This window comes from Lutjanus erythropterus, chromosome 16, assembly GCF_056507025.1.
Source record: "Lutjanus erythropterus isolate fLutEry1 chromosome 16, fLutEry1.hap2, whole genome shotgun sequence".
Taxonomy (NCBI): domain Eukaryota; kingdom Metazoa; phylum Chordata; class Actinopteri; order Lutjaniformes; family Lutjanidae; genus Lutjanus; species Lutjanus erythropterus.
The window spans coordinates 31,515,001-31,528,992 of NC_139332.1; the positions used below are offsets into that span (position 1 = coordinate 31,515,001).

General features: G+C 34.6%; 1 protein-coding gene across 1 annotated transcript in view; it reads right to left on the minus strand.

Annotated features, from left to right (window-relative positions):
• Nucleotides 1-11,634, minus strand: part of LOC146313408 (zinc finger protein 706) — a 27,483-nt gene extending 15,849 nt beyond the window's left edge. Inside the window, exons 1-3 of the mRNA XM_084739505.1 lie at nt 11,541-11,634; nt 7,885-8,034; nt 5,387-5,514 (exon numbers count right to left, since the gene is read on the minus strand). Coding sequence (XP_084595631.1) covers nt 5,419-5,514; nt 7,885-8,019 — 231 coding nt within the window. The 5' untranslated portion in view covers nt 8,020-8,034; nt 11,541-11,634 and the 3' untranslated portion in view covers nt 5,387-5,418. The remainder of the gene's footprint in view (nt 1-5,386; nt 5,515-7,884; nt 8,035-11,540) is intronic.
• Nucleotides 11,635-13,992: the final 2,358 nt, after the last annotated feature.

Here is a 13,992-nt window from a genome sequence, read left to right on the forward strand (position 1 = left end):
TGGATGAATGTATGTATGTATGTATGTATGTATGTATGTGTTGGTGATGGATGAATGTATGTATGTATGTATGTATGTATGTATGTATGTGTTGGTGATGTATGAATGTATGTATGTATGTATGTATGTATGTATGTGTTGGTGATGTATGTATGAATGTATGTATGAATGAATGAATGTATGTGTTGGTGATGTATGTATGTATGTATGTATGAGTTGGTGATGGATGTATGTATGTATGTATGTATGTATGTATGTGTTGGTGATGTATGAATGTATGTATGTATGTATGTATGTATATATGTGTTGGTGATGTATGTATGAATGTATGTATGTATGTATGTATGTGTTGGTGATGTATGTATGTATGTATGTATGTATGTATGTATGTATGTATGTATGTATGTATGTGTTGGTGATGTATGAATGTATGTATGTATGTATGTATGTATGTATGTATGTATGTATGTGTTGGTGATGTATGAATGTATGTATGTATGTGTTGGTGATGTATGAATGTATGAATGTATGTATGTATGTATGTATGTATGTATGTGTGTGTGTGTGTGTGTGTTGGTGATGTATGTATGTATGTATGTATGTATGTATGTATGTATGTATGTATGTATGTATGTATGTATGTGTTGGTGATGGATGAATGTATGTATGTGTTGGTGATGGATGAATGTATGCATGTATGTATGTATGTGTTGGTGATGTATGAATGTATGCATGTATGTATGTGTTGGTGATGTATGAATGTATGCATGTATTGGTGATGGATGAATGAATGTATGTATGTATGTGTTGGTGATGGATGAATGTATGTATGTATGTATGTGTTGGTGATGGATGAATGTATGTATGTATGTATGTGTTGGTGATGGATGGATGAATGTATGTATGTGTTGGTGATGGATGAATGAATGTATGTATGTATGTATGTGTTGGTGATGGATGGATGAATGTATGTATGTATGTGTTGGTGATGGATGAATGAATGTATGTATGTATGTATGTATGTATGTGTTGGTGATGTATGTATGTATGTATGTATGTATGTATGTATGTATGTATGTATGTATGTATGTATGTATGTATGTGTTGGTGATGTATGAATGTATGTATGTATGTATGTATGTATATATGTGTTGGTGATGTATGTATGTATGTATGTATGTATATATGTGTTGGTGATGTATGTATGAATGTATGTATGTATGAATGAATGAATGTATGTGTTGGTGATGTATGTATGTATGTATGAGTTGGTGATGTATGTATGTATGTATGTATGTGTTGGTGATGTATGAATGTATGTATGTATGTATGTATGTATGTATGTATGTATGTATGTACGTATGTGTTGGTGATGGATGAATGTATGTATGTATGTACGTATGTGTTGGTGATGGATGAATGTATGTATGTATGTATGTATGTATCAAACCAATTTAGTGTATGTATGTACGTATGTGTTGGTGATGTATGTATGTATGTATGTACGTACGTATGTGTTGGTGATGTATGTATGTATGTATGTACGTACGTATGTGTTGGTGATGGATGAATGTATGTATGTATGTATGTACGTACGTATGTGTTGGTGATGGATGAATGTATGTATGTATGTATGTACGTACGTATGTGTTGGTGATGGATGAATGTATGTATGTATGTACGTACGTATGTGTTGGTGATGGATGAATGTATGTATGTATGTATGTACGTACGTACGTATGTGTTGGTGATGGATGAATGTATGTATGTATGTATGTACGTACGTATGTGTTGGTGATGGATGAATGTATGTATGTATGTATGTATGTACGTACGTATGTGTTGGTGATGGATGAATGTATGTATGTATGTATGTATGTACGTACGTATGTGTTGGTGATGGATGAATGTATGTATGTATGTATGTATGTATGTATGTATGTATGTATGTACGTATGTGTTGGTGATGGATGAATGTATGTATGTATGTATGTATGTATGTATGTATGTACGTATGTGTTGGTGATGGATGAATGTATGTATGTATGTATGCATGGATGAATGTATGTATGTATGTATGCATGCATGTATGAATGTATGTGTTGGTGATGGATGAATGAATGTATGTATGTATGTGTTGGTGATGGATGAATGAATGTATGTATGTATGTATGTATGTATGTATGTATGTATGTATGTATGTATGTATGTGTTGGTGATGGATGAATGTATGTATGTATGTATGTATGTATGCATGCATGGATGAATGTATGTATGTATGTATGCATGCATGTATGAATGTATGTGTTGGTGATGGATGAATGAATGTATGTATGTATGTGTTGGTGATGGATGAATGAATGTATGTATGTATGTATGTATGTATGTATGTATGTATGTATGTATGTATGTGTTGGTGATGAATGAATGTATGTATGTGTTGGTGATGGATGAATGTATGTATGTATGTATGTATGTATGCATGCATGGATGAATGTATGTATGTATGTATGCATGCATGTATGAATGTATGTGTTGGTGATGGATGAATGAATGTATGTATGTATGTGTTGGTGATGGATGAATGAATGTATGTATGTATGTGTTGGTGATGGATGAATGAATGTATGTATGTATGTATGTATGTATGTATGTATGTATGTATGTATGTATGTATGTATGTATGTATGTATGTATGTGTTGGTGATGGATGAATGTATGTATGTGTTGGTGATGGATGAATGTATGTATGTATGTATGTATGCATGCATGGATGAATGTATGTATGTATGTATGCATGCATGTATGAATGAATGTGTTGGTGATGGATGAATGAATGTATGTATGTATGTGTTGGTGATGGATGAATGAATGAATGTATGTATGTATGTATGTATGTATGTATGTATGTATGTATGTATGTATGTATGTATGTATGTGTTGGTGATGGATGAATGTATGTATGTATGTATGTATGTATGTATGTGTTGGTGATGGATGAATGTATGTATGTATGTGTTGGTGATGGATGAATGTATGTATGTATGTATGTATGTATGTATGTGTTGGTGATGGATGAATGTATGTATGTATGTGTTGGTGATGGATGAATGTATGTATGTATGTGTTGGTGATGGATGAATGTATGTATGTATGTATGTATGTATGTATGTATGTATGTATGTATGTATGTATGTATGTATGTATGTATGTATGTGTTGGTGATGTATGTATGTATGTATGTATGTAAGTGTTGGTGATGTATGAATGAATGTATGTATGTATGTGTTGTTGGTGATGTATGAATGAATGTATGTATGTATGTGTTGGTGATGTATGAATGAATGTATGTATGTATGTATGTGTTGGTGATGGATGAATGTATGTATGTGTTGGTGATGGATGAATGTATGTATGTATGTATGTATGCATGCATGGATGAATGTATGTATGTATGTATGCATGCATGTATGAATGAATGTGTTGGTGATGGATGAATGAATGTATGTATGTATGTGTTGGTGATGGATGAATGAATGTATGTATGTATGTATGTATGTATGTATGTATGTATGTATGTATGTGTTGGTGATGGATGAACGTATGTATGTATGTATGTATGTATGTATGTGTTGGTGATGGATGAATGTATGTATGTATGTGTTGGTGATGGATGAATGTATGTATGTATGTATGTATGTATGTATGTGTTGGTGATGGATGAATGTATGTATGTATGTGTTGGTGATGGATGAATGTATGTATGTATGTATGTATGTATGTATGTATGTATGTATGTATGTATGTATGTGTTGGTGATGTATGTATGTATGTATGTATGTAAGTGTTGGTGATGTATGAATGAATGTATGTATGTATGTGTTGTTGGTGATGTATGAATGAATGTATGTATGTATGTGTTGGTGATGTATGAATGAATGTATGTATGTATGTATGTGTTGGTGATGGATGAATGTATTTATGTATGTGTTGGTGATGTATGTATGTATGTGTTGGTTATGTATGTATGTATGTATGTATGTATGTATGTACGTATGTATGTGTTGGTGATGTATGTATGTATGTATGTATGTATGTATGTATGTATGTATGTATGTGTTGGTGATGGAGGGATGAACGTATGTATGTGTGTGTTGGTGATGGATGGATGAGTGTATGTATGTATGTGTTGGTGATGGAGGTATGTATGTATGTATGTGTTGGTGATGGAGGTATGTATGTATGGGTTGGTGATGGATGGATGAATGTATGTATATGTTGGTGATGGATGAATGTATGTATGTGTTGGTGATGGATGGATGAATGTATGAATGTATGTATGTATGTATGTATGTATGTATGTATGTATGTATGTATGTGTTGGTGATTGGTGGATGAATGTATGTATGTATGTGTTGGTGATGGATGGATGAATGTATGTATGTATGTGTTGGTGATGGATGGATGAATGTATGTATGTGTGTGTTGGTGATGGATGATGAATGTATGTATGTATGTGTTGGTGATGGATGGATGAATGTATGTATGTGTTGGTGATGGATGGATGAATATATGTATGTATGTATGTATGTGTTGGTGATGGATGGATGGATGAATGTATGTATGTGTTGGTGATGGATGGATGGATGAATGTATGTATGTGTTGGTGATGGATAGATGAATGAATACATACTCTCATCCATCCATCACCTTCACATGCATATATTCATCCATCCGTCCAACTCATACATGCATCCATCCATCCATCCATCCAACTCATACATACATTCATCCATCCATCCATCACCAACACATACATACATCCATACATCCATCCATCACCAACACATACATTCATACATCCATCACCAACACATACATACATTCATCCATCCATCACCAACACATACATACATACATTCATCCGTCCATCACCAACACATACATACATTCATACATCTATTCATCTCCAACACATACATACATCACCAACACATACATACATTCATCCATCCATCACCAACACATACATTCATCCATACATCCATCACCAACACATACATACATTCATCCGTCCATCACCAACACATACATACATTCATCCATCACCAACACATACATACATTAATCCATCCATCCATCAACACATACATAACCAACTCATACATACATCAACTCATACATACATAGATACATACATAGATAACTCATACATACATACATACATAGCCAACTCATACATACATACATTTTTGATTACATCTTGACAAAAAAACAAATATACAAGGATGCAGCGTTTGGAAATTTTGAGGGATTTCATATAAGCAGTCATTCATGAAAGAAACACTTGACTACAGCTTACAGAGAGCACTTCAGTCAGTCTTACCTAAATCCAGGTCCAGTCCAGTCGGCAGTTCTTCATGCCTGAACATCCACCAGCTCAGGAGGCATCGGGGATTTGGGGTGTTTGCTCTCAAAATGCTGCTTGAAGGTCTTGGGGTCAGGCATCTGTGTCTGAAAAACAGAAAATCGTGGTTTCAATTTGTTTTATCTAGTAACTACTAGGACCTACTAGAACTAATTTGACAATTAGAGTAGAAACAGAGTTTTTAACTCTCCCCCTAGTGTTTCCAAGTGGTATTATTGGTTGTGCCACCATCCAAGAAAACATCTGTACACAAGACTGGATCACTTTCTGTTTGGAAGTAAGAGGAGAGAATAAAGAGGCACATCCACTGAAGAGGTAAACAGCAAGGTAATAATAATGTTTGAGTAACATTTGCCCGCAGCTTCACACAAACAAGGGGTGGCTTAGGGGTAGAGAGGGGATTAATATTAGAAGAAAAAGCATTAATTTCTTCTTCAATTTAGTCTTTAATGGAAACAGCATTTTCCTGGGTAAAATGGTGTCTGGTGTCTTTATTCTGAAAAGTTGCCATCATGCTTCTGTCTTTTTTTTTTTTTGTTTTGTTTTTTTGTTATTGACGATGGTAAACTAAATATCGTTGGGTGTTGGACTGTTAGTTGACAATACCACCTCAAGTACCACAAAATTATAATTTTAATATATTCTGTCATCTTGCACACAAAATAACTATTCAGGCAAATACTCAGGTGATGAAAATAAGTTTCTTGCAGCACCACATCAAATTACACTACCTGAACTGTCAAATTATCCACTGATGTTTTCTACTGTCATCATCGTGTGTTTTGTACTTCAAACTTGACCCACATTAAGATCAACAGGTAAGGGTAAATATGTACTTTTCACACTATATTTTTTACTGAATAAATTTGTTTAATATCTCAAAATACGTATAATGTTTTCAAACTGTTGCACATGTGGCAGACTCATGAAGAACTTTGATTTTGATAGGGGTCATGTAAACATTCTGACTGGATATTCTAAAATATGCCCTAAACTCAAAGTAGCCCTTTACCATTTAAGACATATGGGTTACACTGGTATTATTCAGGTTTTAGGAGTAGTCTTTGGACATGAATACATTGCACATTGGGGTTTTTAACCACGTGCCTTGCCTGTTTACAGTCAGCTCTAAGCATTGTAAACAAACCAACAGTTTGCAAGGCTGGAGTAAAGACACGTGCACAAAAGGAAAAACCCTGCATTTCTGGTTGGAAGGACAAACACACCTACTTTTAAACACGATGAAAGATTTGGAGATAAACAGGTTTTTGGATATGCAAACTATCTCAACACTGACCTTTGCAAGAGTGGTTAAATTAATCAAAGAGGAAGGCTGTCTTAGCACAAGTCCGCCATGTCAGAAAAACTAAATTTTGACACAAAGAAGCAAAATAGCTCAGCAATCCCACTTTCCCATAATTGGATTAAGCAGGGCTACATGTAAACAGGAATATTAGTTAGGGGTGCAACGGATCGCAATTGACCTGTGTCTCGTACGGATCGCCCTCTACGGTTCGGCATGCATGTGATTCGCGGACCACATGTGAGCATCATAGTTTTACTGTCACTGTTACTTTTGTATAAGTTATAATACCCGAAATCTCAGTGCAGAGTTGCAGTGAAAAGACAGGACAGACGCTGCTGTGTGCAGCGCATCTCTGCAAAGAGCGATTAATTTAAAAGCCATCACATCGCCTTGAGTGAAATCCAGACTGCAACGTTTTTAACTGATGTAACTATGCTATCACCAAAGAAACAGATCATAAAACTGTGATGTTTATTGAAACTTTGGTGATCTCAGCTGTCTTAACTTCTACACAGCTCCTCTCTGCTCACCAGTGTAGCTCTGTTTCGCCCCGTCTGTGACGCAGTGTGTCTGCTGATTGATTGATCATGACTTCTTACCAATCAGATGTGCTGCTGTAGGCGGGACATTGAGCCAGACTACAGAGCATAGTTGTGTATTACACCGTACAGTGTATAATGATCTAATATATGAATAGTATATACATAGTACAGCACTGTATAAGTTTTAAGTTTAATATTATTACCATTATCATTACTATTATCAACATTATTACATTACATAACTATGGTGATAATTACAGACAAAGATCAAAGACAAGTGCATTTTTAAAATACTTTAACCCTAATCCCACCACTTTTTCTTTTTTGCTGATCTGACCTGTGACTCAAAACTGTGATACGATCCGAACGGTGAGTTTTTTGATCAGTTGCACCCCTAATATTAGTGGAATATTCATTTTCATTAGCCATGTAAACAGTATAGTAGGAATATTGTCCTTTTCAGAATAAGGGCAAAAAACTGAATATTTTCTGCCTGTAAATGTATCACTGAAGCCTTGGAGAACACACCAAGTCTCTAGGAATTCCTACAGAAGGAACTGAATCTGATCAGCTGTAGGTAACCTCTCACAGCACAGTGTTGTACTCACCCGGCAGACGGGGCAGGTGTGGACCAGTGCGGCCTTAGCTGCAGTCTTCTGGTCAGCGCCCTGACCCTTCTTCTTCTCTGCTGCCTTCTTGGCGTTCTTCTGCTGGGACTGAATCTTCTGCTGCCCACGAGCCATGGCCCTCAACTTGACCTGCAGGAACAATTAAGAAGCCACAGATTATCCACCTGCGCATCTTTTACAGCCTTAAGATCGCCAATAGCCGTTCTTAGATCGCCACTTTTGTATGCTCATGTGATAAGATATAAAAGCTTGTATCTTAATTGCAGGGTGAAAAATGAACAGCAGCAGGTACATATACACTTGTTTGACAAGACTGACATGATGCATTAGTAAAAATAAGGACAACAATTTTGATGTGATTACTGGAACTTTCTGACCATACATAAACAGTACATCCCAAATTTCATTATTTTCAAATACTCAACCCTTGAAAATACAATCTATGGCCAAAATTATGTGAACACAGCTGAAACCTTTTGCTCAAGAACATAACAGGCCTGCACAGAGCCCCCACCAGAGACGAGAAGTTGATTATAGCAACAGATTAAAGTCCATATATATGGGATGAGAATTTCAACAGTCACATAACAATGTTTAAATGCCACATATTTCTGTTTGGTACAGTGTTCATTAGCAGCTTATGTAACTGAACTATAACACAGCCAAGACAGATTTTGTCTTGTGTAATGTCACAAGAGGGAGGCCTGGTCCTTCCTTGATGTACACTCAGTTGCCAGTTTAGTAGGTACACTTAACTAATAAGTCTAATACAACATCCCTGCAATAAACCTTTAATCAAGGTTATCGCAGGTCCTCCCTCCCTGCACCTGTCAGACTTTACAACCAGCAGTGCTCACAGTAAACCACACACACACACCAACACTTACAAACTGACTGCACTATAATGTACTTCAACTGTGTGTTCCTATGGGCAATATCAATACTCCAACCAGGTGTATTATCATCAAGTGTGCAATATCTGTACCAAAATTCCTAACTGTATGTGCAATATCCATAATCCCCCCGTGCCATGGTGTAAATTTGTAAATAATGTATATTTGCTGTTACCATTTCCTATGTTATATATTTTCCCAGTTATATCTCCCTGTATATATTGCTTGCTGCTATTTATTGTCTCTTTTTTGCTGTTGATTTTACTATTTTTGCTATCCACTTTGCTGCTGTAACACTGGAAATTTCCCCACTGTGGGACTAATAAAGGAATATCTTATCTTATATGCAGCAAAGTGTTGATTCATCTTCATAATAATTCTGGAGGCTGTGGTTTGTGGTGCCGTTTAACAGACTTTTTCATTGTCTGTTGATTATTTGGTTTATAAAATGTCAGGACAATTTAAAAAATAACTTACTAAAGCTGAAGATTCAGTCTTTAAATCCCTTGTTGTGACTGATCAACAGTCCAAAAACTAAAGATAATGGAGTTACTATCAAAGGATAAAAGACAAACAGCAAATCTTCATAGTTACATTTCAGAGTGTTAAGGATTTTTTTCCTGGAAAATGGGTAACAATTACTGAATGATTCAAATGATCAAATGATCAGCTCATCATCAAGCCTCTGCAGACGCCTGACAACAACCTGATCATTTATATCAGGTGTGTTGGAGCAGGGAAACATCTAAAACATGTAGGGCAGGGGTCCCTGAGGACCAGGGTTGAGAAACACTGAACTAACCGATTAACCACTGAACAGTTTCAGTTCTTGTGCTGTTGAATTTACAGCTGCAATGACTAATCCACAAGTTGTCAACTATTAAATTGGTCCTCAACAAATTTGATAACTGATTAATCATTTTGGGTCCTCTCTTGTTAGGAAAAATGTCAACATTCTCTGATTAAAGCTTCTCAAATGTGAATCTTTTTGGTTTCCTTTAGTCCTTTTTACTGTCAGTCAAATCAATATTTCTGTGTTGTTAACAAAACAAGACATTTCAGGATGTTACCTTGGGCTTTGGGGAACACCGATCAAGACTTTTCACCATTTTCTGACATTTTATGGAGCAAAACATCAATCAATCAACTTAAAAATGATCAGCGATAATGAAAATAATCATTAGTTGCAGCACTAGTGGAACTTTACTGCATTATGGGAATTCTGTCCACCCCATTTACATTAATGAGGATAGAATAAATATTAATAACACTTCAAGAGCACCAAAAACTAAAGTTTCCAAAGTGGCAAAGTTGAATCAACACCTCTCAAACAGTTTCAACAAACACTGGATGTTATTACCTTCATAACGTTAAGATTTCTTACAGGGCTGTAGCAAATTCATTTGTCAGGTGTACCCAAAAAAACCCCCTGCCAAATCTGTGCATCTCCTTGATCAATCTAAAAGTTCTCCATTTATTGCATACAGTTCTTAGTTGATACATAATGACAATGTGTGGTTTGTTAATTTGTGTACAAACTTAATTTAGCTCAGTGCAGTAGTGTTAAAGACCTGTGTCCTCCTGAAAAAGTAATTACGATATGACATTACAGGTTTTATTTAACCAAAAACTAGTATTTTTAATTTCATTTAAGGCATGAGGTCACACAAAATCAAAACATTGATCTAATGTCAACAGTTAACTCCAGCCTGTGGGTTAAAGAATGGAAAATTGTAATTAATTTACATTTACTTTCCTTTTTTAACGATTTCTGATATAGTTGTAATTATTGATAATGGTGCTGTTGTCAGTTACTGTTATTACTGGTGACGATGGTTATCATGGTAATAAGAGCAGAAATAATGACGATAATATTTTTTAATGTTGCTGCTATGATTGTCACTTCATTTAGCTTTTTTCCTCTATTTTTTTCACCTTACTTTAAACATTTAAATATTGATATCAAACCCATACAGGATGCCTCAGTTTCAGCTTATTCTTTACCCTGACATTACACCAGTTTATATCGGAGGATGAAATGAGTCTGGACCACAGTGAGCAAAGTACGTCCATAAAAGATATATATCAATAAATATAAAGAATGTTACAAGAATGGAAAAGTAACTAAGCTACCGTTAACTTTACCGTTATCTTCATCACTAATTCAACCTGCTCACGTTAGACTGGCTGCCTATAAGACTGCTGTCAGCGATTTATCCGTTATATGTCCTACAGTTTAACTCTCGATTTCACATGAAAACATCAGTGACTTTGATTAGTTAACGTTGATTCCAAGTTATCTTTGTTGATCATAACGTTAAAACACTTCACAGAAATCGGCGTTTCCAGTTAGCGTTAGCTGCTAGCTCATCAAGCTCGCCTTACAACTGCTTACTTGTTGTTCATCAACCAACGCATTCATTCGTTGCTTATGCTAATCCAACAACACAAATCTGACTTCGTTTCTGAACAGAACTTGCTTAAAATAGCTGGTTTAACTGTCAGTTTGATCCAAACAGGCCTTTCATCAACCGGCGCCGCCTTGCTAACAGTGTTAGCTTAGCTAAGCTAAACTAGCTAGGGAAGCTAAGATTAGCTACATGTGACTCCGAGTTTCTACGCACTACAATGTTGTTGGAGTTTAACGGACACAGTTTATAATACAAACCACTGTTAGATTATACCCAAATAAGTTGTAAATGTTAAACATTAATATAGCTTTTCGCTTTTAGGCAGATTTACCTTCGAGATATGACTCTCTCTTCGCTCTTTTGTCGGTCTCTTTTTTTTGAATGCTAGAGGAAACTTCACAGAAGGTTTTTATAGCCGTCAAAACCTGCCGGAGTGAAGATGGCGCCCCCAGCTGGTCTGGAGCAGAACTACAGCTTCAGCAGCAGCAGCAGCAGCAGCAGCAGCAGCAGCAGCAGCAGCTATATATCTGAATTATTTCCATGATGTGCACTATGGGGTGCCGTTTGTAAAGTTGCTCATGCTGAAAATAACAGCAACATTTTGTCAAATTTAGCTTCAAATCATGTGTTAAAAAGTGGTGTGAATTTTTGAAAGTCACTTTTTCGCACATTTAACACAATATTTGTTAACTTTGAAAATTTATTAAATAATTAAATCTAAATCTAAATGTTAAATCTAAATGTTAAATCTAAATCTAAAAGTTAAATCTAAATCTAAATGTTAAATCTAAATCTAAAAGTTAAATCTAAATCTAAATGTTAAATCTAAATCTAAAAGTTAAATCTAAATCTAAAAGTTAAATCTAAATCTAAATGTTAAATCTAAATCTAAAAGTTAAATCTAAATCTTAAATGTTAAATCTAAATGGTAAATCTAAATGTTAAATCTAAATCTAAAAGTTAAATCTAAATCTAAATGTTAAATCTAAATCTAAAAGTTAAATCTAAATGTTACGCCTAAATGTTAAATCTAAATGTTAAATCTAAATCTAAAAGTTAAATCTAAATGTTACGCCTAAATGTTAAATCTAAATGTTAAATCTAAATCTAAATGTTAAATCTAAATCTAAATGTTAAATTTAAATCTAAAAGTTAAATCTAAAAGTTAAATCTAAATCTAAATGTTAAATCTAAATCTAAAAGTTAAATCTAAATGTTACGCCTAAATGTTAAATCTAAATGTTGTGGGTGAAACTAAATATTTAGCTAATATGCAAATTTAAGATGCCGGCAACCGGAAGTACCAAAATAAAAGCTCGAGGAATGTCAAAGTCTGTTTATAGTGTCAAATAACGAATAAACAACGATCTTTTCTGGAGAAATTGACTCTTGGACATAGATTACAGTGATAATAAGTACCCAAAATAACAAACCCGTTTGGAGAAACTATATTTTACGAGTACCTTGAGTTTTTAGTGTCACTTTTTTGCGGGACTTATAATCTGTAGCCACTACAGTCAGTCACAAGGGGGCGCACTTTGACTGATCTATCCCCGCCTGCCTCCACCCGGTGCAGTCAGCTGTTGGTCATCCATACCCTGCTAGCATGGAGAAAACATCGGGAGAGCCGTTTTGGTGGCCATTCGCACATTTTCGGCAACCATTTTCCAAATCACGTAGCATCGGGTAACATTACTTATCCAGGCTAACTTTACAGATTTTCTATTAGTAAGAAGTGCACCAATGCGCTTCATGTGTAACGTTAGCGTACTTGTTTTATTTACACTGCTGGCCCAGCAGCATAAATGGGCATAAATGGGATTTAACATTTAGATTTAACTTTTAGATTTAGATTTAACATTTAGATTTAGATTTAACTTTTAGATTTAACATTTAGATTTAAATTTTAGATTTAGATTTAACATTTAGATTTAGATTTAACATTTAGATTTAACATTTAGGCGTAACATTTAGATTTAACTTTTAGATTTAGATTTAACATTTAGATTTAACATTTAGGCGTAACATTTAGATTTAACTTTTAGATTTAGATTTAACATTTAGATTTAGATTTAACTTTTAGATTTAGATTTAACTTTTAGATTTAGATTTAACATTTAGATTTAGATTTAACTTTTAGATTTAGATTTAACATTTAGATTTAGATTTAACTTTTAGATTTAGATTTAACATTTAGATTTAACTTTTAGATTTAGATTTAACATTTAGATTTAACATTTAGATTTAGATTTCACTTTTAGATTTAGATTTAACATTTAGATTTAGATTTAATTATTTAATAAATTTTCAAAGTTAACAAATATTGTGTTAAATGTGCTAAAAAGTGACTTTCAAAAATTCACACCACTTTTTAACACATGATTTGAAGCTAAATGTGACAAAATGTTGCTGTTATTTTCAGCATGAGCAACTTTACAAACGGCACCCCATAGTGCACAGCATATAATAAAGCCTGCTTGAAGAGATAATTGCAAACTCACATAGACTTATAAATGGGAAAATATCAGAATGTCTGTATTCTGTACTACAGACCTGGGTGAAATATGACCCAGGGACCAGATCTGGCCCACTGCAAGGTTCCATGTGGACTGCAAGGCCATCAGGAGCAGGAGCGATCATTTTCGCATCTGTAAACTCACTATTGTATTGGAGTTCTTTTTTGTTTGTTTGTTGTTGTTGTTGTTTTTTGTTTGTTTGTTTTGCATTGATCAGGCTCTGATCTAAAAACTAAAGTGAAATGAGTTAACTAATGAAAAATACAA